At 47.3% G+C, this 25070-nt stretch overlaps 1 protein-coding gene across 1 annotated transcript; it reads left to right on the top strand.

The window, feature by feature from the left end:
• The first annotated feature begins 797 nt into the window (after positions 1 to 797).
• On the top strand, positions 798 to 24577 carry TTC9 (tetratricopeptide repeat domain 9). The gene is made up of 3 exons (XM_033146592.1): positions 798 to 1790; positions 17373 to 17555; positions 24349 to 24577. Exons 1-3 carry the CDS (start codon positions 1349 to 1351, stop codon positions 24426 to 24428), a joined length of 705 nt encoding a protein of 234 aa, XP_033002483.1. The 5' UTR covers positions 798 to 1348; the 3' UTR covers positions 24429 to 24577.
• The last annotated feature ends 493 nt before the right edge of the window (positions 24578 to 25070 follow it).

Genomic DNA, 25070 nt, shown 5'->3' with positions numbered 1-25070 from the left:
TAAATGTTTGACATTTTATTATTTTTAATATTTTTCTGGAAGCCACCCCGTGGCTGGGGAAACCCAGCCAGTTGGGCAGAGTATTAATAATAAAATTAGTATTATTATTATTAGGGTTGTACTAGATGACCCTTGCGGTCCCTTCCAACACTATAATTCTTTGATTCTATGACACAAAGGACAAATCTTCCAAATACCCAGCGCCATTTGAGGACGAAAGAAAAAGGCTCTCCATGCAAAAAGCCCCAGGTTGGATCCATGGGCATAGACAGGATTTTTTTTGGGGGGGGGGGAGCAGTCTTTTGTTGAGAGGGCAGAACCTCAGATTTGTATTGATTCTTATTTTTTTATTGATTTTATTTTTTGGGGGGGAGGGGGAGTTGCCCTCCTGCCCGTGGTGGTGGGATTCCCCCAGCGGCTCCTGGTAGGGCTGGGAATGTCCTCTGAAAAGCAGCTGCTGCCACTCAATGTGGACAATACCGTCGAGACTCCGCGCAAGGCTCTAAAACCAAATGGACCGATCATGCCCTCCAACGTTTGGACTTCAACCGTCCCGCCACTGCCCCCCCTGAGCTTCCTGTCCTCGCGCCTCCGCTCCAGTCGCTCAGCGCAGCTCCCATTTTGCGGGAACGCAGCGCGTTTTTACGCAGAAGTCCCCCTCGTGCCATAGGCAGGCGCTGCCTGCTTCTCTCCTCTACAACAGCTAAGCGCAGGCGCCGGAGATCCCCCGCCACCTCCTCCCCGATTTCTGCCCCTAATCAGAAAGCGCCGCCTGCGCCTTTAAGAGCTCGCGTACCTATGCTGTAAACAGCGAGGAAGGTGGGTCGCCGCGGCGCGCGCGTGGCTCGGCGTCCGTCCCACCGATTTGTCGCGCGCTCCTTTTCCTACTCTTCCCCTGCCTGCGTCGCCTCCTAAGATTTTCTCGTTTCCCCTGAGTTCCGGAGCCCCCATTTCTCCTGGCGGCGGTGAATGTTAGGGGAGTGAGCTGAGCTGATTAGGGATCCGTGCCTCGCCCCCACCTCTCCTCCCCTCCTGTCCCTCCCGCGTGCAAAGCGAGAAGCTCCTTCCGGGTTAGCCAGAATTGCCCCCCTCGCAATCCTCGCCCCAACATAACACGACGCGGGAGGCGGCAGCAGCCAGACACCCGGAGCGGGGAGGAGGAGCAGGAGCAGGAGCGGCGGCGTCTCCCTCCTGGCCGCGGGAGGATGGGAGCGAGCAGCCGAGCCCAGCCGAGAGGTGGCACCACCAGCCTCAGCCAGACGAGAGGCTGTGGCGCCGCCTGAGTGTCCAGGCGGGCAGGCAGGGCGAAAGGCGGCGGCTCGCGGCGACGAGGAGCGAGGCAGCGGGCATGGAGCGGCAGTGCTCCGGCACAGCCGGGAAGCCCAGCGCGGGCAGCCGGACGGCCCCGGACGGCGCGCGGGGCGCGGGGCCGTCGTCTCCGTCGTCGGTGGGCGCCCTGCAGCGCGGGGGCAGCCAGAGCGCCGAGCCGGACGAGCTGATCCGCAGGGCTCTGGATTTCAAGAGCCAAGGCGCGCAGTGCTACAAGGAGAAGAAATTCCGCGAAGCCATCGGCAAGTACCACCGCGCGCTGCTGGAGCTCAAGGGGCTGCTGCTGGCCCAGGAGGAGGAGGACGACGACGGGGACGGAGACGCCGCCAGTCCCGCCGCCGCCGCCGCCGCGCCCTCCTCCTCCTCCTACTCCGGCGGCGGCGGCTTGGGCAGAAGCCTCACGGGCGAGCAGAGCCAGCTGCTGGAGAGCATCGAGATCGACTGTTACAACAGCTTGGCAGGTAAGCTCTTGAGCTCTTTCGTTCCTTCTTGCGGGAGATCACTCAGGAAATCTTTGGAGGGGCGCGCGCCGTTCCGCTGCTCTCGCCCCGAAGGAACCTGTAAATAAACTTTGCCCGGAGAGCAGAGAGTGAGGGGCGCCGGGGAGCGAGGGAGAGATCATGGGCAAATGTGCCCAGTCTAGACCCCTGCTTACAAGGTCGATTGGAAAACGCCGCGCCGACAACAGGTGCCGTTTCCCTCCCACCCCATGGCCAGAATTCCGGACTTAGGTGCAGATGGAAGTCGCCCTGTGTTTCCGCAGGGTCTGGAGAGGCCACCTCTCCAAGGCGTTTCAGGAGGTCCCCAGATTAGACGCTCCTGACTCAGGATGGCAGGCGGCTCTCTCCGTCCCCTTGCATGTTGCCTCCTAGTCTTATTTATTAGGAAGAGCCAGCAGGCGATAGAACTACTGCCAGGAGCCCCAGTGTCTAATCCTCGAGTGTGCAAATGTGCGGGTCAATACATCATGGAACTTTCTCAAAGTAAAATAATCATGGAGGTAGGTTGCCATTTAAATTTTAGCATTAGAGAGGGAGAGAGAGGAGGAGGAAATGTCTGTCTAGTGGCACCCTAAAGACCACATTTTTCTCCTGGCATAGGCTTTCATGGACAAGAGCCAGCTTTGTCAAGGGAAAGCCTAGCTCAGCAGTAGAGCATCTGCTTTCCATGCTGCAAGTCGCAGGTTCAATCCCCAGCATTGCCAGGTAGGGATGAGAGAAACCCTGGGGAGCATCTGCCAGTCAGTGTGGACAATACTGAGCTAGATGGCCGAATGATCTGACTCCGTGTAAGGCAGTATCCTGTCAGATGCATGACGTGTTGTCCTCAGTTGACAGATAGAAATAGGTATCTGTCGACTGTGAGTAACACTTCATGCATCTGCCAAAGCGGGCCCTGCTCCAGGAAAGCTGAAGCCACAATAAATCTGTCAGGGCCCCTCCAGACGGGTGTTTTTCTGCAACATGTCATCGAGGCAATAACAGGGCATTAGTGGTGGATTTATACCCGGCTGTCCACACATCATTCTGCTTTATTAATCGCTCTGTGATGCTTCCCGAATGATACCGCATTATTGCCTTCCGGGGGTGCACTCTTGCGCACAGTGCTGCAAAAGCAGAGCAAAAACAGCCTTGGAACATGGGGGGGGGGGTATGAAAAGTCACAGGATTTCAGCAGGAAGTTACAGGGCGTTCCCTGGCTGGAAACGAAGTAGTCTGTCTACCCCAAAACTCTTGCAGGTATTGGCAGGATTGAAAATGGGATTGCATATAAATGTCCTTATAGCACCCTTTGCAAATAACCATAATATGTGCAATAAGGGGGACACCAGGAGAGGTCCTTCATCTTTAAGGTCTGTGGGTTCTTTCTGCTGTTTTTTGTTGCAGCCAAATAACACAGCTCTGCCTCTGGAATGGGTCACCAAGGGAAAGTTAGCATCAGTGTAGGTCCAGTGGCAGCCCCCCCCCCTCTCTCTCTCACACACACACACACACACATGGAGAGGAGGGAGCACAGCAGCAATGATGTGTTTTTGGAGAGAGTAGGGAAGCAACAGCAAAGTTCTTAGGTCATGGTGTATAATTTGTGTCAGGAGACCAAGAGGTTAAGCCAGAGGCTCCACTAAAGAAGAGAGAAATCCAGTGGTGGGGGGAGAAATATTTCCATAACTGTGTGGTGAATAGAGGGGGACAGGAACAGAGGGGCAGCATCCAGAAGATCTCTCTTGGAAGTTGGAGCAGACGACAAAACAAGCAAAGCCAACTATGGTGCCCAGCAATGTTCTAACTCTTAAAACCCGCCATGCAGTGGGGTTAACGTCTCTGTTCTTTATGTCTTTCAAGAGCTGTGTAAATAGGAACCTGCAGTTCTGTGGGGCAGCTGCTCTGATGTCGGGGGACTTGCAAGTGCTTTCCGTCCTCCGAGCTTATACACCAGCTTTTTCCGCCTGCCTGTTTCCTGCAATTGTTTTTACCATGCCTTCAGTTCAGTCATTTGGTATGAGGAGTGTTGCAGTGGGGAGCGGAGTACTTGTCTGTCCTAGGATCAGTCACCATCACATATGTTGGGTGTTTTTGTTTTAATTGTAGATATCAAATAGGTCAGTTAAATTTTAATTTGTGCCAGCTGTGGGGCACCAACAAGAACTTGTGGCCAAGCCTGGACGTGCAACTTACAAACAGTTGTACTCTGTTCCTGCAGTATTTACTCCAGCCAAAACTGACCTTAGCTCTGTGTTTGTGTGGGTGTGGGTGTGAGAGAGAGGGAGGTGTGTGTGTGTATATGTGTGTGTGTGTGTGTGTGTGTGTGTATGAGATAAAGTGGGGAGCATATGCAAGTTTCTCTTTCTTGTCCTGCCCTTTTTCTCAAGCTTTTAAATACACATTTTATTGACTATATGCTACGAATATATAAGAAGCCTAAAGCACTTTGGTGTAGAGAAGAGTGTGACAGCCCCATGAAAAGGATGGTAGTTGTTCTATACTGGCAGATTTGTTTCTGTGCTTTTTCTAAGGCATTCAGTTATGAATAACAAAAAATGTTGACTGTGACCTACGGGATGGCAAAGACTGGCCAATCCAGTCTTTGCCCTTTGGAAACACTTTGAGTAGGGCAAAGACAAATGGGAAACCCTGTCAAGAGAGGATCAGCTGAATGAGAGAGCTCTGGCCTACTCCCGTGAGCCACAATGGCTGAGAGTGGCACAGCTCCAAAGGTCTGGCAATTAGATTCCTACCTTGGGAGAAAAGGCAGCTCATTGCTTTGTTGTGCTAGCAGAGCTATCCAGCCCTGCTTGGTGCAGCAGCATCCTTTGCGCTGCTGGGTGCCAATTCTCCTTCTCCAGCTCTTAGGAAGAAACAGTGACCGATGGGTTGCTCTGACATGGGTGGGGAAAGGAGCAGGACACAGCAGCCTTTTTGTGCCCACAGGAGCTCTGGAAAAGGGTTCAATTTCTCATAGAAAGGGATCTTTCTATGAATTGCACTTTGCATTCACAAAACAGAGGCACGAGAAAGCCAAGAATTCAGAAAGCTCTCTTGCTCCTCTCCTGTCTGCCTTTTGCATGTTTCTCAGGTCTGCTGGATCTTCTTACACCTAGGAACCGTTTAACATGTGCCTATAAATCAGTTGATGCTCACTGCCAAACATGTGAATCACCACCTTTGAGAAGGTTGGCATTTGAATGTTGTCAGATGTAATGCAAGGTCTCTTTATGGCGTTTGATCTGCAGTAGCTTTTTCTTGCATTCAACCCCTCCTGGGATGTTGCAGTCAAGGAACGATAAACATATATGTGTGAACTCCCCCTGAAGCTATAAGGCTGAAACTCTTTCGCTTGCAAGTCAAAGCAGCAATTAGCTTCTCTCAAAGGACATTTGATGATTTTGTGAAATTTCATTCCTTCTTTTCATCCAACATGCAATTTTTCTTTTTGCTGTAGTGGAACATTTTGGAGAGAGAACATCAAATGACTTTGGGTTGTCCCCACACCACCCCACCCCACCCCCCAATTCATTCTTGTATATGTATAATGCTGCAACATTGCTATCCTTATCCAAGGCTAATTCTGCCTCTTTTGTGAAAAGAAGCAACACTACACACATTGATTTGTTTCCATCTCCCATTGCACTTTGTGCTTGCAAGGTACTATATACATTATCAGGGCTGTGGCATTAATAATTCAGCAAATGCTGAAGTGCTCCCTAGTTTTGAAAAATAGATATTGTTAACTGGAAAACATCTGCATGATCGTCAGTACAGAGATGCCAATCAAACAGATCCGAAATGGCTTTGGGTGACGTTTTGGCAGTGCTGGTAGCCTTTCCGCTGAGCCTGCAAGTTCCCTTGCTGAAAATGTCTACCCGGGTGCTCGGAACTGTTTTGCATCACAATAGCTACGTATGATACGACGTGCTTTTCCTAATTCCTTGTACTGTACGGCTTTGTTATTGTTCCTTCCACATTTTACTACAGCAGAGGGGAGAGCGCATTTCTTGCACTTTCCCTTGATGTTCCCACGGGGCTTTTTACCTTGGAGTGGCAAGGATGCCCATTGACATTTACCAGCCTGTCGTTTTGTGTACCAGACAAGTGAGACAAGTTTGTGTGGCGTCCTTTCTGTATGAATCCCACAGTAGTACACACTGCTGTAGATCAGGTGTACAGGTCTGTGTAGACCTACATGATTTCATAAGGGTCAGAATGCTTTCAAATGACATAAAAGATGCCCTTTGCTCTGACCTGCTTTGTCCTATCCAGGGCAACTCCATTGATCCATCTCCTCCTATTTCTGACATCTTAGCACACCTGCCTGTCATGGCTCCTCTGGATGCACCCAGCTTCCCCTCTGCATATCTTGACACCCCAAGTCACCTTGCAATGTCAGTGCAAGACAACCAGCCTGATAGAGGACAACATAATTAACCTTAGCAGCAAGGACAGTCTCATCCACAAATCACTGAAATACAGATACGCATTGACACTAATGGGACTAAATTAGCTGACATCCAAACAACCTCACATAGTTTATTGGTGGGTCAAGCTAACAGGGTTTCCCTGGCGACCGTTCCATACCTTATAAAAATTTGACTGTAACGTATGATCTCCTGCCCCTCCAATGTCTTCAGCTGTATTACGGAGCTACAAAAGGGAGCACAGCTGTAGTGACCTCAGCACAGTGTTTCAATGGGGGGGGGGGTCACAGTGTATTTGAAGGATGCTTGGCATATCAAAATGGAGTGCCCACCGCCAAACAAAACAGGGCAGGCTAAAATCTTCATCACTAGAAGCCTATTTTGTGTATGTGTGTGGCAGAGTTTATGTACCCGGAGAAGGGATAATGTGTGAGGAGATGGCTGCTATGGCTAAAGTTGCTCCTTAGGATGTATTCCCATCTACCCATCCTAGGAGCAGGTAACATTGCAGATGCACACAGTTCATTAAAAAGGATGACAGAAGCAGGCACCACAGGGCTCACCCATTTTCTCCTGCTGCTTTTCCGCTGTGAGTGCCTGCCTGCAGATTTGGGATGGGTGGGGACTTCAGCAAGGTGCCCTCAGTGGTGCCCCCTCCATCAGTAGGCCTGCCTCCTCACTGCTGTCACCACTGCCTGCTTGCTGATTGTCCTAGGAAAGGAAGCTCCTTGGCTACACCTGTATTGCTCTTAACGATGTTTGACTATCTTCTTCTGAATGAGTTCCCCATTTGATCTGCTAAATAGAGTATACATGGACCTGGGAGAGAACAGGATTCAAAGCCCAAGCTAGTTTTCTGATCACTATCACCACATAACCAAGGCAGCTGCTTTCTGAAATGGTTAGGGCAGGTCCTATGAAACCTAAAAATCCCTCCTGCAAAACTAAATCCCATCATGTCGGCATGATTACAAGGCAAACAGAGCTCCGAGCAACCATTTGGTTGTGACTCATTGCCTGTCTGTGACTTTGAGCAAGGGAAGGACTTGACCTTCTTTTGCCTCTGTCAGAATCAAACCACAAACAACAGGGGGAAGGGGCGGGTACGACGGTCTTGATGTTGCCACAAAAACTGAGATTAGCTGGGTCAGTAGGTTAGATTCTAATGGCCCTCTCCGCAGTCAGTAACAAATAACAGCTCAAGTGAATAATTGCTCATTTCCACCGTTTTGCCTGCTCTTTTTATCCATTATTGAATCACAGGTGACCCTTCCATCCATTTCTGTTCTTGAGCTGTCCTTAACCTCTTGTTGGAGGTATTGAAGGCACACTGTTCCATCTCCTGCCCACCTTGCTTCTGATGTGGGAAGTATTATTTCCTGTAAACATATCCGAACAACAAACACTGATGAAGCGGGTGGGGGGGGGGAGTTTCAGAGGAATTCCCTCGCATGTTAATAGCAGGCATAAAGGGACCGACATTGCACAAACAAGCGTTTTGCTCTGCCTGCTGGCTGCATCTTCCTCAGTCTAAGCACATCTTCAGTGAACACGAGAGGGGCCTTAGGCGTGTATGAATGGATCTGCATAAGAATATTAAGAGGAGTCCTGCAGGATTAGGCCTGTGCCCCATCTGGTCCAGCCGGGAAGCCGGGCATGAGCACAATGGCTCTCTCTCCAGCTGTGATTGCCAGCAGCTGGTATTCAGAGGCATGCTGCCTCGGACGGTAGAGGTAAACTCCAGATTGTCCTAGGTTATCCACCTACATCTACGTGTGCACATTCATGTATGCATAGGGTCCCTTCTTACAGTTGCTGAATGTATGGCTGGCAGGTGAGGTCTGGTTGGTGGGTGTGGCAGGGGTAGGGCTAGGCTGCTCTGCAATCCTGACAGTGAGAGCTGTTCGGCAGTGGAAATTGCTGCCAAGGAGTGTGGTGGAGTCTCCTTCTTTGGAGGTCTTTAAGCAGAGGCTTGACAGCCACCTGTCAGGAATGCTTTGATGGTGTTTCCTGCTTGGCAGGGGGTTGGACTGGATGGCCCTTGTGGTCTCTTCCAACTCTATGATTCTATGATCCCCTCCTAAGTGGTTTTAATGCAGGGATGGGGTGTTTGATCATCCTTAGGGACTGTACATGGTCTGTATACATCTGTAAAATGGTACTATTGCTGACCCTAATATTCTCCCACTCCCCATTATAAGACTCTTTGGGAATGAATAAGGTAAGGGCATTTTGTTGCATTTCCTGAACTTGGTGGTTACTAGCAGCTTTTCAGTTAGCTCCAAAGTTTGTTTAGGTACTGTATCTTTTAAATATCTTAACATCATTTTTTTTAGAATACTGTATTTTTAGAATACTTAACAGTTTTAACTGTTTTTCATTGTTTTAACTGTTTTTAATTATGAATTTTAAATTCTTATAACCTGTCCTGAGACCTATTGGTGAAGGGTGAGTAATAATAATAATAATAATAATAATAATAATAATAATAATGATATCCAAAGGAAAATTATTACCCACTATATCCCTTATCACTTTTATTACAGCTTTTTTTTAAAAAAATGGTACAGTTATTCCACAAGAACCATGTGATATTTTGATGATTCAAAAGCACCTGAACTGGCTGCCTATACGCTGAACCCAATTCATTGTGTTAATGCTATTCTGTAAAGCCCTAAATGATTTAGGAGGACAAAGATACCACTCCCTTTACCAGACTGCCTTATGGTGTTGCTACACCAGCTTTGATTTCAAATGGATCCTTGTGCTTTGGACTTTGGAGGTCTTGTCATCTGGGTAGCCCAGGAGCTCCATACACTCTGCCCAGGCTTGTACCCTGAGGAGGTCATTTTGGGGCTGTTAACACAGCTGTTTGACTTCACCCCCAGAGGCGCACTCCATTGTCTCTCAAGACAGATGGATGCCAACAACATGTCCTGGGATCATTCATTGTTATCAAGTGTGGGCTAGAAATACAAATCAATCAATTATCAGTAAATAGAATATATTCCATGCAGAAACATGACCTTAGGGCTAAAACCAACCCTGACTTGGCAGAACCTAATAGCCAGTTCTTTTGTCCATTTCCCAATGCTCAGAGAAATGCAAGAGCCAAAAGGAAGAAAAGAACAAATATGTTTATTGTGCAGATTAAGTACAGAGTTGTGAATCAACAGCTTTGGATTTTATTCCTGACTCACAGGCTTTGTGATCTTGGGCTGGCACTATCAAAAGGAGATAATGAAGCTTACTTACCATCTCAGCGGGGGTTTGCAAGGTTTAATTAATTAATTACATCCATTCCAATTTTCATCTTAATTAGCAGAATAAATGTGTCTTTTTTAAAATCTAAAGAGTTTGAAGAGGGCCATTAGGCACCGTGGCTGAAGGTGCTGCTTGTGTTTAACCGCAGAGGCTTACGGTTATGGGTTGAGAGTAGCGTTCAACAATCAGAAGACCAAAATTAGCAACTTTGGGATTTAAATATATTCTCTGATTGTCCTCTCAAATGGAGGATAGGATGGGGAGTAACCAATACAGAATGATGGGCTGCCTTCACAGCGTGTTGCAATTGGGGAGGTGTGCAATAAATTGGCATGTTATGCAACTATGTAGGTGCCCAGAAGAAAGATGATGGCAGCTCTGGTCCTGCTGTGCTTACCTAGAGCTAAGCTATGGTTTGGTTCAGCATGTCGTCCAAACCAAGACTCACAATCTGTCATCTAGACTGGGGAAGGAACAAAGTGGCAGCCATTTTCCCTTTGAGTACCTGCAGGCCTGCTGCTTCACCCTCAGCCACGGTTTGGCTGAGCATTACGTCTGAACCAAGCCTATGAGTATGGGTCAGGGACTTGTATTCTTCCGTTGGATTCAGTATCACAAACTCCAAGGACAAATGGTTCTTAGTGTGTTCTTTCTCTTTTGTAGCAACTGTAGCTCAAATCCAAGGCTCCTCTGTCCTTAAACAATTGAACCGTTCAAGTTGGTTTTGTGTGAGTATCCTCTAGGGAAGTCAGAGTAACACAGCAACACCACGCCAGCCATCCTGGAGCCTTGTGGATAAGCATCCTTTGTGTGTGTAAACAAACCAGTCCTACCCATTATGGCATTAAAGGGTTTCAGTCCGCTTGGCATGGAAACCAGGAACTATTCTATTCCTAGGACTAGTCATTTTTAACAGATACTATGGACACATTAACCCTGAAGCTTTACACCAATGTGCCATACTAGTCACGATCCCGTGCTCTCCCAGCAGCAAAGTTCAAAGGACAAGAATCCATTGGATGCCAAAGCTAATGTAGCAACAACCCCAGCTGCTCCCACAGTTCCTCTGGTCATTCCTTTGACTCTCACCCGTCCTCATGATTTTTGCTGATGATGCTCCCATGGTACCAGTGGCATCGCGTGAGGAGAGCCAGAGGGGTGGTGGCCCCAAGCACATTTCAGGGACACATTTTACTCCTCGCCAGCTGTACGCTGTGCTGCGCCTCTGCCTGCCCCTGGCCCTTGGTGGGTGCAACAACCTCTACCACCCCGCACTGCTTTGCGATGCTGCAGGGCTGCATGAGGAGGGTGCAACAGGGAAGACCCTAACTCACCAAGGGTTTGAAACCCATCGGCTACCCTCACCTGGTTTAGCTGCCGTGTCAAAGGCATTTCCAGGGTGTGGCTGCTGAGTGCAGGGTAGAGGCCAAAGGTGGACAAACTACCCCAGAAGGAGCATGACATACTACCACTCTCCTAACACCTCACACACCCCATACACACACACACACACCTTTAAGGCCACTAAAATCCTAAATGCATTACATGGAAGTGAGAACCATCAAAACCAGACTTTCTATGGCTATATCTGCCACTTGGCTGCCCATTTCTTTTGCAAACAACAGCAATGTGGTCAGCCACTTACTTGAGAGGTTCATTCAGACAGAGCATACAAAATAGCCAGAGAACCATGACTGGACCGCTTCAGGGAGCCTTGGTGAGCCTCTAGAGGCATTGTGAGTTTTGTCCTGCCTTTTTCTGTCATGATTGTTGTAATGCAGGTAATGAAGCTCTCAGCTTCTCCATAGGATTCAGTCAGCAAAGACAAGAGACTAGCATCCCTTAGGGATAATATGTTCATCTGCTGCAGTAAAAACAACAGTGTATTCTGGCACCTTGGAGATGATCACAGTATTATGGCATAAATGGACAAGACTAGAGCCTGCTTTGTCAGGTGTGTGAAATGTGTATGTGTACGTGTACACCAGTAGGAGCAGGGAATGAGATTTCAAAACAAGTGCACATAGATCCTGAAATCAGAGCGGTCAAATCAGTCTCACAGTTGGGTCCAAGAGAAAAGAAGGAGGAAAGGACAGAGTGATGCAAAGGATCTTTCTGGGAAAGAGCAACAAGGAAGGAAAAGAAAAAGGTTCTTCAGGCAGTCTTCTGGTGCTTCCAAGCAGGAACTTAGCTTGTAAGTAGGTCACTGAGATATTGCAAATGGGAAATTGGCAACAGGTTGTTGTTGTTTTAAAAAGCTTGGTTTTCTCCAGATAAGGAAGCTCCGGTTTAATTTTTTTTTGGTGGGGAGGAATAGGGGCTGGTATTTTGATGCCAATGACATTGCATGGATGCTTCCAAAAAAAACCTGCATGCATGATGAGAACAGAAGAAGAGTCTGCTGGATCAGGCAAGTGGCCCATCTAGTCCAGCATCCTGTTTTCACAGTGGCCAACCAGATGCCTGTGGGGAAACTACAAGCAGGATCTGAGCACAAGAGCATTCTTCCCTCGTGTGGTTCCCAGCAATTGGTATTCTGCTGTGGAGGCGGAGCTTCGCCACTGTGAGCCCCGATCCCCCAATCCACACCCATCTAGGAGTCTGCTTCCTGACAGGCCTTGCAAAGGGGGGAAAGTAAGTCAGGAAATGAAAAGGAAGAGCCTCAGCAGGCTCTACAAGATGAATATTGATTCTGAAAGATAAAAGCGAGGGCAGAGATGATTGGGGTAATTAAAAAAAACCACACACAACAGGAACAGAGATGAAGAAACTCCCCGGGGCATTTAACTTGCTTAATCAACAGTAACAAAAAAACAAAAAACACCCCACAACCAGAATAAAAAGGAACAGTAGAAACTGGCCAGAAAGCAGAGGAGGTTGGAGGGGCGGGGGGCGGAGGGATATTCATCAAAGCTGGTTAATACAGAGAACTGGGTCTTGCCTCTGCTGAGTTCCTATTATTTATATGGTTTCAGCTTTTTTAACAATGTGAGCAGTACCCAAACAAAGTAAAGCTAAAAGTCGCAGTGAAACTGCAACCCGCAGAAACCCTGGAGAAAGGACTGTGCGCATGTGATGAAAGACTAAAGATGAAGACTTCCTCTAGGCTGGGTAGCCTTTGAAGTTGCATCCAAGCCCATACTTTTCCTATGCCACACTTTCTTTCCTTAAACTTGCTTTCTCATTTGCCTTTCCATAAGCTTGGGCTGGATGGAATGGACTTGACTGACCTTTTAAATGAATCTTACCACAAATCATCTGTTTGCTTCATTTGACAAATGGTTCTCATTAAGACTTACCATAGTCAAGTTTTCATCATTCCAGAGCCTCTGGGGAACAATGTAGGGCACATGGCATAAAGCAGGCAACCCAGTGCCTGACCTGTGACATGCGGTGGTCCAGTTGCACCCAGAGGCAGTCCCATAGTTGTCACAGTGGCCAAGAAACCCTCATCTATCCTAGACAAGGCCTTGCAAGGATGCTGATGTCCCTTACTACCAGCAGAGTCAGGGTCCTCAAAACTGAGCCTGAAACAGCTTTTGTCAACCTAGGATTTCCTTCTACTAGCCATGATGGCTCTGTTTTACCTCCGCTGCCAGAGGCATTATGCCTCTGAATACCAGTTGCTGTGAATCGCAGGTGGAAAGGATGCTCAGGTCCAGCTTGCAAGCTTCAGGCTCTTCTTAAGTGTTTCTGTTGGGTGGTGGGGTGGTTGATGCACTAGCTGAATCCCTGTTCTGTCTCCCAGATCCAGAACTGGGCACAAGGAGCCAATATAGGTCACCTTTCCCCATGCAAGAGCTGATGGTGGAGATTTCATCCCCGCACTGGCCACTGTCTCCCACACTCCCTAGGCTGCTGTAGACATGAGAACTCAATGGGAGACAGCAGACATAAAGTAGGTTTTTCTCCTGCTTCATCCAACTGTATCTTAGTAAAGCATGCCAGGCTGGTGGCTTCAGCCTATCACTGACCTATCTTTGCACACCAGCAGCTATAGCCTCAAAAGCCTTTATCTCCCAGAAATTCCAGGGCTGCAGAGAAATTCAGAATTTAAGGTCCCGGCTACCTTAGTATTAATTTCCCTTGCCTGGCCTGTAGTTTTATTTATTCAAGACATTTGGGGATATCTATGCCACCCCTTTACCAAAAGGCCGCAGAGTGGTTTGCAGAATTAAAATTGCATAAATGCACCAGCTCTTTCCCCATTCCGAGCCTTTTCTGCCAAACACATCTCTCAGCAGAAAAGAAACAGTTGAAAACATTACACGCTGTTGTTGTTGTTGCTGTTGCCTCCACCCACCCATGCCCCCAAATTGCTAAGGCTACCTTTGGGCCCCTGTAGCTTGCCTGGTGCAGCACAAATCGATTCTGGCTAGATTTTCAGGCTCACACACATTCTGCTGCACTTAGTGCCACATTGTATGAACACTGAAGGGCATAGCTAACATAATTTTGATAAACTAATAGGAAACTTAAATGAATCAGCTGCTAGTTGGAAAGTGGCACTTAGTTTTTTTTAATTTTCCCATTTACCACAGTATGCCTGCCAAGCAGTAGTATAGCCAATGGATCTAATTAATGCCAAACACGATCAAAGAGGCTGTAAGTAGCATGTCATTTGTGAGGCAGTCGAAGAACCCTCTTTGTTTGCAAGCTGGTAGCAGTGGGAAACCTCTTAAAGAGACGTGCCTTGGGGTCCTTAGTAATATGGACAGCGATGCAAAGGATCTTTTTAAGGAATGCTGACAGCACTGGGTCAATGTGGGAAAAGATGCCTATAGGGGTGAGGAACCTCAGGCCTGGGGGTCCTCATGTGGCCTTCAGGGCCTTATCAGAGTGGCCCCTGGGACTCTCCCTAAGCCATGCTCCCTTCCCAAACTACACCTTCCACCGGATCTGCTCTACATTCTCTTTGACTGTTTTTGCTTGGCTGGAATGGGTCCTTGTGATAATGCTTCTTGCTTGCCTGGATAGAGAGGGGTGCGTGTGTGTGTGTGTGTGTGTGTGTGTGTGTGTGAGAGAGAGAGAGAGAGAGAGAGAGAGAGAGAGAGAGAGAATGTAGCCTACCCTGTAAAGGTTAAAAGTTGCGTCCATTGCACCACTCACTTTTACCTCTGGCCCTTCCAACCCCTGGCATGTGACCCCTGAAAGGTTCCCCATGGCAGAATAAAGCACCTCAAGCTGGGAAAGATTCCCTAGCCATGGCCTAAGTGTGATACAGCTATCAGATGAACACTGGGAGCTGCCTTAAACTAAAGTCAGACCATTGAGACATGTAGCCCAGCCCTCTTTACTCTCAGTTGCATTTCCAAAAAGTAGCCTTCCTGCTTGGGCCTCTCGCACCCAAAATTAGAATGGTGATGTGGGATCAATAAGCTTGGCCTGTCACCTTTCCAAGTCTGAAGCCCAGTCTCTCTTCAGGGGAACTGGCAAATCCTCATCAGTGAAGATCTGACAGAGTTGCTGGGATTGAGCAGCTACTCAGTATAATGCAGTACTCTATAAGGCAGGGGTGGGTCTGCCAGATGTCGTTGGGCTACAGCTCCCACCATCCTTTACTGGCTCGCTGGCTGAGCTTGATGGGATTTGTAGTTCAACGTCTGGAAGGCCGAAGGTCTTTGCTGTAAGGGAAGAGGTCTAGTTCAGTGGCAGAGCATGCCATTTGCATGCAAACACTCACAGGTTCAATCCCAGCCATCTCTAGGTAGGACTGTGAAACCCTGGACAGCTGCCGTCCATGAGCTGCGGGTGAGGGACCTGTGGCCCCTGCAGATGTTGTTGGGACTCCCAACTCCCCTCAGCCCCAGCCAGGATGGCCAATGGCAGGGGTGGTGGGAGTTGCCACCCAGCCACATCTGGAGGCCACCAGGTTCTGCATCCTAAATGTAGACAACCCTGAACTCAATGGGCTGATGTCCTGACTTGGTACAAAGCAGCTCCCTGTCAGATAATTAACGCTAAACGTGTTGAGGCCCCCTTTCTTCACCTTTCACACTTCGTATATACGTTTGCTTTCTCCGGGACCCTCCCGTTCTGAGACCATCCCATGCCGAGGGATTGCTCTCCACTGCTGTTGGACGGGCCTCTTGGATACCTCAAGGGCAGCTGCTGCCAATGCTGTACCTGTTATTCGACACATAAATATAGAACAGCAGTCGCCGAGCTGTCAAGGGCTCTAGCATGAAATTCACACTTTAACGCAAAAGTGTTGAGAGAGGGAGGGGGAGAGGAAGCCTAGGCACAATCATTTCAAGCTCTGTCAGAAGTGGGGACAGGAAATCAGCATTTGACAACCAGGAGAGAATAGTAGTGAATAAAAGAAGTATTTTGCACATCCTTTTTGAGGCTGTACCGCAGCATAGTTTGCTATGGAAATCTGCTGTGTGTACCCTTCTCTGATGACAGCCACAATTTTACAGGTTTACATCTCCCCACATCCACCACAGGGATACAGTCTGTAAAGCTCATTTCTCTTGAGATATAACTAGTCCAGACAGCTGCTTCCTGCCCTGCTGGCTTCATGATTGGCTGCACTGAACTGGAAGCGAAGGACACAAGACGAGCAAGAGAAGAGAGGGTTAAAGCTGCATGGGAAGCTTGCAAAGCAATTCCTTGGCAATCCTTGTCAGGAATCCCAGGTGGCAAGGGTGCTCTTGCCCTCAGGTCCTGTGTGCATGGACTTCCTATGAGCACCTGGTTGGCCACTGCAAGAACAGGATGCTGGATTAGATGGGTCATTGGCCTGATCCTGCAGGCACTGATGTTTTTCATTTGGACTGTGTCACCCCTGCTGGTCCCTGCTCTGCACAGTCTTCTGCTGCTTGGATCAGCTGAGGGGCCAACTAAGGCAGGACCTTTAAATGTGCATTTGCAATGCAATCCAGTGTACTCTAGCACTGAACCTCAGCCCCACCAATGAGTCCTGCCCACAAAGCCTGAAAACAGCCTCCTGCTATGCAATTGCCACTTTGTGTACGCAGCGGGTTTGCTTCTTCAGCAGTTGTTAAGTAGCTCTTAGTGACTCAGAAGCTGAGCTGGGAGTGCCCAGGAGAACAGGCAGCTCTTAGGCAATTCAGCCCGCTCCTCATTTGCAATATGGGGGGATGTTATATACTGACCAGGCAACTTGGATAAAGGATACTAAGATAATGTATGAGAAAAGCTTTACTTTAAAGTGCTATGTGGTTGTATTATTAGAGGGGTATAGAGAGTTGGATGAGTCTGCAGGTGCAGTCTGTGAATAAGACCTGCCCAAAGCAAACTGAACAATTAACAAAATTTGGGTTCCTATCCTTAACCCTTTAGAAACCCCCTTTGCCTTATAACATAAGGAAGCAGCATTGCTAGTGCACTTGTGTTGTCGTCCTTTTAATTCTCTCTAGTCATAACTCACAACATCAAAAGAGAAATCGCAAGTGAGAAAGACTGGGGATAATGTGTATCTTTGTATTTGGTAACCTCCGATTATGTTCAGTTTTTTTTTTTTTAAGTCCTCCCTTTGTTTTGATCTGCTTTGAAACTGCTGGTCACAATTCACTGCCCACATTCACTTTTCCTTTGCTAGTTCAAAGCCACCCACCTGTTTATCTAATGTTTGCTTCCTAGCCTGCAGAGAATCCCTGCCTCTTTTACAAGGAAAACAACACCTACCAATGTATGTTTACTGAAGTATCTAATAATAGGCCATTTCTCTTGAGACTAAGGACTGACAAACTGGATTTCATGCTCAGGCTAAATGGCCGAGCCATTTCCTGAGTCATCAGCGTCACCTCTTGCTTGCTGTTCCCCAAGCAGTGGTGAAGAAGGGGAAAGAGCAGCTCTCTAAACAGCCTCACGTTGTCATTCATTTCCTCTTCTCTCGTAGCCTGCCTCCTTCAAGCTGAGCTGGTGAATTACGAGAGAGTCAAGGAGTATTGCCTGAAAGTACTGAAGAAGGAAGGAGAGAACTTCAAGGCACTCTATCGGTCAGGCGTAGCGTTCTACCACCTGGGAGACTACAACAAGGCACTTTACTACTTGAAAGAAGCAAGGTCCCGACAGCCAACAGGTACTGGCAGTAAGGAGGAACCACTGTCAGGTTGCATCTGAATTTGTGCTCCCTTAAAAAATCCTTTGCGCACCAAGGATAGTACATGCATCGGCCCTTGCATTACAGACACATCACCTAAATACTGCTGGCAGAGTCCATTTTGGTAGTAGTAGTAGTAGTAGTAATAATTTATTATTTATACCCCGCCCATCTGGGTGGGTTTCTCAACCACTCTGGGCAGCTACCAACAGAATATTAAAAACATGATAAAACATTAAATATTAAAAAAACTTCCCTAAACAGAGCTGCCTTCAGATGTCTTCTAAAAGTCAGATAGTTGTTTATTTCCTTGACATCTGATGGGAAGGCGTTCCACAGGGACCTGTTTTTGACAGAGGTGCTGAATCACCTTCATGATGCCATCCCCACCAGTTATCAGCACAATCAAAACGGCCACCAGCAAGCATCTGACTGGCAATGGATTGGACCAGGGGCGGGATCTGCTCATAAGGACCCATAGATTGGGACTCTAATATCCAGATGGGTTGAGGTCAAGGTCTCTGCTTTAGTCGAAGAAATTCAAGATGCGTGGTGTTCCGTTTTCCACAAGACATGCAGCAAATTTAGGCTCGCTCTGTCCTCTTAATATCCCATGTGAGGCATTTTGTTTCCATCTGTCGTGTTTGGGCAGCATTCTGCCTGAAGCAGTTTCCATTTGGCTTGAGCAGCTGCACACCCTATATACATGCTCAGCCAATGTGTTTATAGACCCTTTCAACTAGCCTGGCTAGATTAGAGGCTACCATCCCTCCTCTGCCTTTCAGTTAGTTCCAGGAAATGCCTCGTGAAGATGGCAACTAATGAGAGGAGAGAATTGAATTACCCTCAGTTCTTCTTCTTGAGGGCCAAGTAAGGTTCAGATACAGGTCAGTTTTTCCAGCCATTGTACATTGCATCAGAATTATAACCCCTCTACACATCTCTGTTTCCCTTTTATGGCATACAACCTGCTTTTTATTCATTTATATAATAGATGTTTGTTTACTTTTTAAAAATAAGTTTCCTCTAAACCACATTTTTTTGAGAAGAATGTTTAAAAACTAGAATGACTTCCTGTTTATGTAAAGAGAGAAAGAGAACTGATCTGAAACTGCTGACAAACCATGGGGGTCCACCTCTTTGTTTTCAAAAAGATCAGGACCAGTTGCCACAGGTTAGCCACCCTTAATTTAGGTGCTCCGTTGACCTCAATACTTTTATTTAGCTTCCATTATTGCTGCAGAGTTTGCCCTGGGAGCTGTCCCTGGTCCTGCCCTGCTTGACCCAACTTTAGCTATTTGGGTCCTGGATATCTGGCTACAGGGATGCCTCCTCTCCTCCAGCCCTTGTCCAGTTGCCCCTCATGGCTTTGCCAGAGGAAGATATCTGTCAGTGTCTTCCAAACACTGGAAATGTCACCTGGATCTCTGCATTTTGAGGGGAGAGTGGTGCAGCCAAGAAGAACTGTGACAGCTCTTTTTTAGAAAAAGAAAACGGCTGGAGTGGTGGTATAAGGTATTTGGAGCACTCTCGAAAGTAATGTGTTATATAAATGTTTATTATGACTCTAACTACCATTCTAGCCTTCCTTGCCCCCAGTTTTTCTGTCTGTGAAATGGTGGCATTTATTTCTCCGTAACCTTTTGTGAGTCCTCACGCTTGAAGTATCCCAAGAGTGTGCTATCTGAGTATATCTATTTAATAAGGGTGCATTAGGACAAGCCGGTGGAAAATTACTTCCCTGAACAAAAGAATTTCTTAAATGGCCAGCAGGAGTTTGCTTCACAGAAGGCTCCTCTGTTCTGAAAGCCTGCTGGTGGTGAAGCAAATCTCTTAAAGCTATTTATTTTCCTGCCAAAGGCTTACAGAGCTGAAAACTAACCTGCCCAAATTGCTTTTCTCCCTGCCCTTTAACCTCAACCCACAAAACAAGCTGAGAGGGATCTGAGGTAATTCTGTAGTTCCCTCATTAAGCAAGGCAATCTGAAGGAGGACAGGAGGCCATTAAAAAGTTGTGGCAGCTTCTCCTACTCCATGCCCGTCTGATATGAGCTAGGCTGTTGGTATAGCTGAAACTTTTGACTCTTCTTCTTCTGCAAGGATTTCCTTGTATAGAGAGCCTCAGCATACCTGACAGGAAATTCATTTCTGGCATTTTTCTCTCTGGAAAGGTAGGCAGAGGCTGGCCCCAACCATCAGTCCTACATTTACAGAAAGGAGGAAAGGCCTCCTCTGTATATTGCTTCCACCATCCCTGACCACCAGCCGGGTAGATGGGACTTGGAATCCAAGAACTTACGGGAGAGGGGCAGAATAGAGGATATTATTACTAGAACTGTGACGGTGATAATGTCGTCTTCTTCTTACTCCTCTTCTTCTTGTCACCATCAGAGTACAAGGCACTTTTCAACATACCAGAGGATAGGGTCCCTGCCTCAGGGAGTTAACAGTTCAAAATGTGACATATGGGAAACAACAGAGGGAAGGGGAGGAAGGGGTAAACAAGGAGGTCATATGCAGCTATTTCAGTGGCTTAGTTACAGAGGTTCATGAAAACTAGGAGGTTGTACCAAAAGCTTCACAGAAAAGGTGGGTATGGAGGAGGAACTGAAGGAAGTAAGAGATGTTGCATCATGCAGTTATTCAAGGAGGCAGTATCAAGCATGTGGGGCAGCAACGGAGAAAGGGTGGAACTATTGGCAGTTTAGCAATGTACTGTTTACTTGCATTCTTTACTTCCCAATTATTTCCCAATCAGCTTCTTTAGAATATAAGACCTGCAGACCAAAGGCACATCTGGTCTAGCATCCTGTTCGCAGAGCAGTCAGACAGATATCCCACGGAAACCTACAAGTGGGACAGGAGCACAGAAGCAACTCTCCCCACTGGCGTTTCTCCAATAACTGGTGTTCGGAAGCATGTTGGAGATAGTACACGGCCATAAGGACTAGCAGCCATTGGTAGCCTTATCATGAAGAAATCTGTCTATCACTTTCAAAGCTGTCCCAAGTCGCTGGCCATCACAAAATATTGTAGCAGTGATGTGGGCTGTGACCACTTTGCCGTGCTTATAGTCGTACTTGGTGCCTTTGCAGTACACATTCCCAGACCAACAAACACTCTTGTGGGTGCCCCGCCACACACATAAAATGGTACAAATTTTCGGATATAAAAAAGTAGCATTGCAAGACATTAACCAAAAGGAAAAGAGGTAAGGGATGTTAAGTTGCAGTATTATCAACTCCAACTGAATGCAAAGCCATTCATACTCAACTCCTAAGAAGAGAAGAGGGCCTATTATCAATGGAAATGTTTGGAAAAAGAGCCTGGATCAAAATTTCAGTGAAGAGTTTCCTCTTGAGGGATCAGGGCTTGCAGGTGGGTGGGGAAGGACTAGGCCCTGCAGGACCTTCCAGACTTTGTTTCTGAGAATATAAGTGTGTGGTGTTTGTTTGTTTTTTAAAGTATGAGATTCTGTGCTAAGACTTGCCTGAGAGAGTTTTAGCTAGCAAGCACTGAGAGTGTCTTCTGGCTGATGGTCTCCAATTGGCACATTATTGGGCTGAACTTTCACCTATTCCCCCTTCTCGCCCCACTTTTAGGTATCTGGTTGCTGCAAGCTTCAGCATGTGTGATTTCCTAGCATGCCTAGGCAATTAATGCTCACTATGTTCACTTGGCATACATTCAAGATGGTAAATGTATGTCATGAGGAAATTTACAGAGGATAAGAGAGGAAGCTACGATTCATTACCCTGGTTCTATTTGGGGGGTTAAGATCCATTAGGAGTATAATGACTTATATTGTAATTCCACGTATTTGAAATTTTCAGCAAGGAGTCAAATCCAGTTTTCTTTCCTTAATATGAAGGGTGCTGAAGGGAGCTGATTAGCCACAGAGCTAGTAAAACATGCACAGATTTTCCTAATTGCCCATTATGTTATTTATTTCGATCCTGCTCTTCCGTCCGAGGACTCTCAAAAGTGGTGTGCAGATAATTAAAACAATAAAATTTGAAAACAGCAATACAAAAATAGGAAACGGTACAACAGCAATACCCACATTAAAACAAAAACAAAAGAACTGGGACACTTAAGATAGGAAATAGATGTACTCAATATGTGCACAGATCTTTTTGGCTGCAACTGTTGTATCAAGTTGGCAAAGACTGCACTATTGGCCCAATAAATGATACCTCTTACCTGTTTGAACTGAGGATATAGCATTTAAACCGAGAAAATAGCTCCAAAGATCCAGCTGACAAGATGATGGTGGTCACCAAGGGAGGCTAGGAAAGAATTAGATAGACAGACCATAGAATTGTAGAGTTGGAAGGGACCCCAAGGGTCATCTAGGGATCTTGCCCACAGCCACCCCTGAGTGAGCCCAAACTGCCAGCTTTCTGGTTAACAGCTCGGTGCATTGACCCATATTGCCACTCTTCATGGGCTACACTTCAGTACCAGTAGACAGAGGGAGATGGTGCATTAAAGGGAAACAGTGAAGTCCTGAAATATATACAGTCATACCTTGGTTGTCGAACACCTTAGTTGTCAAACAAATCGGCTCCCAAACAATCGAAACCCGAAAGTGAATGTTCCAGTTTTCGAACTTTTTTTGAAAGCTGGATGTCTTAACGCCGCTTCCGTGGCTTCTGATTGGCTGCAGGAGCTTCCTGCAGCCAATCAGAAGTTTCCGAACGTTTTGAAAGTTGAATGGACTTCCGGAATGGATTCCATTCGACTTCCAAGGTACAACTGTACTGAGAATGGAAAGATCATCAGATGTTTTTTAAAGGTGATTGGGGATATGTAGCCCAAGATCTTTTAAGACCTTGTAAGGAATGCCTGGGTACAGTTCTTTGATCATGCAGTATTTGGACTGCAAAATGTCACAGGCGCTCATCTTGAGTGCACGTGGAGAATCAGATTTCTTGTTCTCTTCTGTCTCTCCCCCCCCCCCAAGGTTAGCTGCTAGGATCTCAGTTTTCATATTTCTTAGGCAATGAATCTGCACACACTTGACTTCAGTAATTAAAACCACCCTTCCTATATGTGCGATCACGTTACAGGGCACAGTTTGCTGGGAACACTGAAAGGTTGCAGCAGCATCTGTGTAGTATCATAACTCCCTGAGCATTTCATATTTACCTAGCAAGATGGGTGGGGGGAAATTGAGAAGGGAGATGAAGAAGGGCATGGGTAGAGGAATAGAAAAGATATGCAACGGAGGCCACAATTCCAAACAGTTCCAGAGACAGAGAAAGCGATTTTTTGCCATATTCTGTGAAGCAGAAGAACCCTGTTAGGCTATCAAGTCTAAAAGTCCATCAAGAATCCTGTTTCCAACAGTTAACCAGCCAGAAGCTTCCAGAAGGCCCACAAGCAAGGTGCAAAGGCAGCAGCCCTCTTGTACCCAGAGGCATAGCCTTACCATGGCTAGGAGGCATTTGATAGTGCATTTTGATAAAATAGCTGGTGTTGCATTTGAAGTGCAAGGATTCATCATGACAGTGCCAGCTAAGATGTGCCACAAGCAGAATCTAAAAATTCAGGTAGTCCCATTAATCTATGTTTACACACAATGCCCCCCACAAAAAAAATCAGTACATAGCATAATAACCAGTTTATTAGGATCACTATGACTGCACCATGTGTCTCAGAAGCAGGCACAAGAAGACAAGCGCTATTGTGCTCAGGGCCTGCTTGGGGGCTTTTCATAGGCATCTGGCTGGCCACGGTGAAGACAAGTTACTGACCTATGCTTTTATCCAGTGCTATTTTTCTAGAAAAAGAGGTGCCAGAACTCTCCAGGAATGCCTCCCCTGTTCCCTTAATAATGACAATGGCGCTCACCTGAGAGGTGCTGGAAAGGAGTTCCACTGAGTTCCGGCTGGGGAAAAAAGCCCTGCTTTTATCCTGCAGGCGTCTTCTTAAGTTCTAGCATGCACAGCGACCTGAGAGTAAGGCTGACTGAACTCAGCAGTGCTTACTTCTGACTGCATAAGTTCAACTTGTTAAACAGAGTGAGCTTTAACAAAAGACCTTCAGCCAGCTGAAATGCAACCTTGAGCTTTTAATTAGAAATGAAAATGATTGCACAAAGAAGGGTTAGCATTTAAACTGCTAGCTCAGGGTAGGAAAGGAAAAGAGGCACCTAGCTTTTTCTCGATGACCTCCCTCTTCTCTGGCTCCCTCTGTGCTAACCTGTCAGATGCAAAGGTTTTCACTTCACACAGCAAAGAGGGCCCATCAATTATCCTGGCTCTCTGGCAGGTGACATCATTGCTCCTGCTCTGGAAAAAGTCCCAGAGTTGTGCGTGTGTGTGTCCCGCCCACACTGCACCAGTCCCTCTCTTCCATGAAGGATACATCTCAAGCAGTAGTTCTTTTTCTGACATGTGCACCTGGACTGACTTAGCAAAGTCCAGCATGTCTAAGAAACAAAACCAGGCGGGGTTATGCAGATGAAGGGGTGGGGCTATGCTGATTGGAATGGACTCACTTCTCAGCGGCTCCCGTTGAGTTCTATGGGACAAAGCAGATAATCTGGGGGACAGAGCCTGCCACATGTCTGCCATGGTGTTGCTAGTCATCCCTGCAGCATGTAGACCAGCCTTCGCCAACCTGATGGCCTCCCGGTGATTTGGGCTACAACTCGCACCAGCCTCTTCCCTGTGTCAGTGATGCGCATTTCACACTTAACAACTATGATCTAACATGACTGGTGGCTGTGCTAAGCCGGTGTCTTTTGACCCTCTTCCCCCTGCAGATACCAACGTTGTGCGGTACATCCAGTTGACAGAGATGAAGCTTAGCAGATGTTCCCAGAGGGAAAAAGAAGCTTTGTGAGAAGGCGTCGGACTGCATGAGAGGATGTTTCCTCCCCTGAATGCCCCTCAGGTGGACTTTTCCTCTCTCATGGCTCCACCTTAGCTGACAGTCTCTTCCCACCGACTTCCTGCTTTGCTTTTGATCCCAGCTGGAGTGGGGTGGGGTGGGGTGGGCTAGTTCATTGGTAACAGAAAGAAGAGACTCAAAATCCTGGTTCTGGCTTTGGCTCCTTGAACGGCACAAATCGAAGCCCTCAAAGCACAATCGATACAGCCAGCGGCCTTCCGGGACTTCTGTGCCGAAGGTTCAAAGGGAGCAATGGAAGGCCATCTCCTCCACCTTGTTGTGCTTTTACCATTTGCTGCTGCTGCTGCTGCCACACTTACCAGCAAACAGAAGGATCATCAGCCTTTCTTCTCAAATACAGAGGCAACAAGGAGGGCTGAGAGTCTGCAGCCGCCTCACCAGAGCCAGACCCCCGTTGGGCAGCTTTCTACACTTGGCAGATTTTTAAGTTCCAGCAAGAAGCAGCCTCCCATCCCACAGAGGCTTACTTGGCAATACATTCTGATGAAAGCACACTGGGGAGAAATGGACTTTAAGCAAGACTGTACTTTATATAGAGTCCAAAAACTGGGTGGGGCTTTAGGGACATGGAAG

This window comes from Lacerta agilis, chromosome 1, assembly GCF_009819535.1.
Source record: "Lacerta agilis isolate rLacAgi1 chromosome 1, rLacAgi1.pri, whole genome shotgun sequence".
In the NCBI taxonomy this organism is placed as follows: Eukaryota; Metazoa; Chordata; class Lepidosauria; order Squamata; family Lacertidae; genus Lacerta; species Lacerta agilis.
Note: the sequence above shows the minus strand (reverse complement) of the source record. Positions and strands in the feature narration are given on the sequence as shown.

Bases quoted from the DNA above. Each gene is read 5' to 3' on its own strand.
- TTC9 (XM_033146592.1), top strand. From the start codon at position 1,349: ATGGAGCGGCAGTGCTCCGGCACAGCCGGGAAGCCCAGCGCGGGCAGC. The intron at 1,791-17,372 runs GTAAGCTCTTGA...CTTCTCTCGTAG, and splicing joins CTGTTACAACAGCTTGGCAG to CCTGCCTCCTTCAAGCTGAG. The intron at 17,556-24,348 runs GTACTGGCAGTA...TTCCCCCTGCAG, and splicing joins AAGGTCCCGACAGCCAACAG to ATACCAACGTTGTGCGGTAC.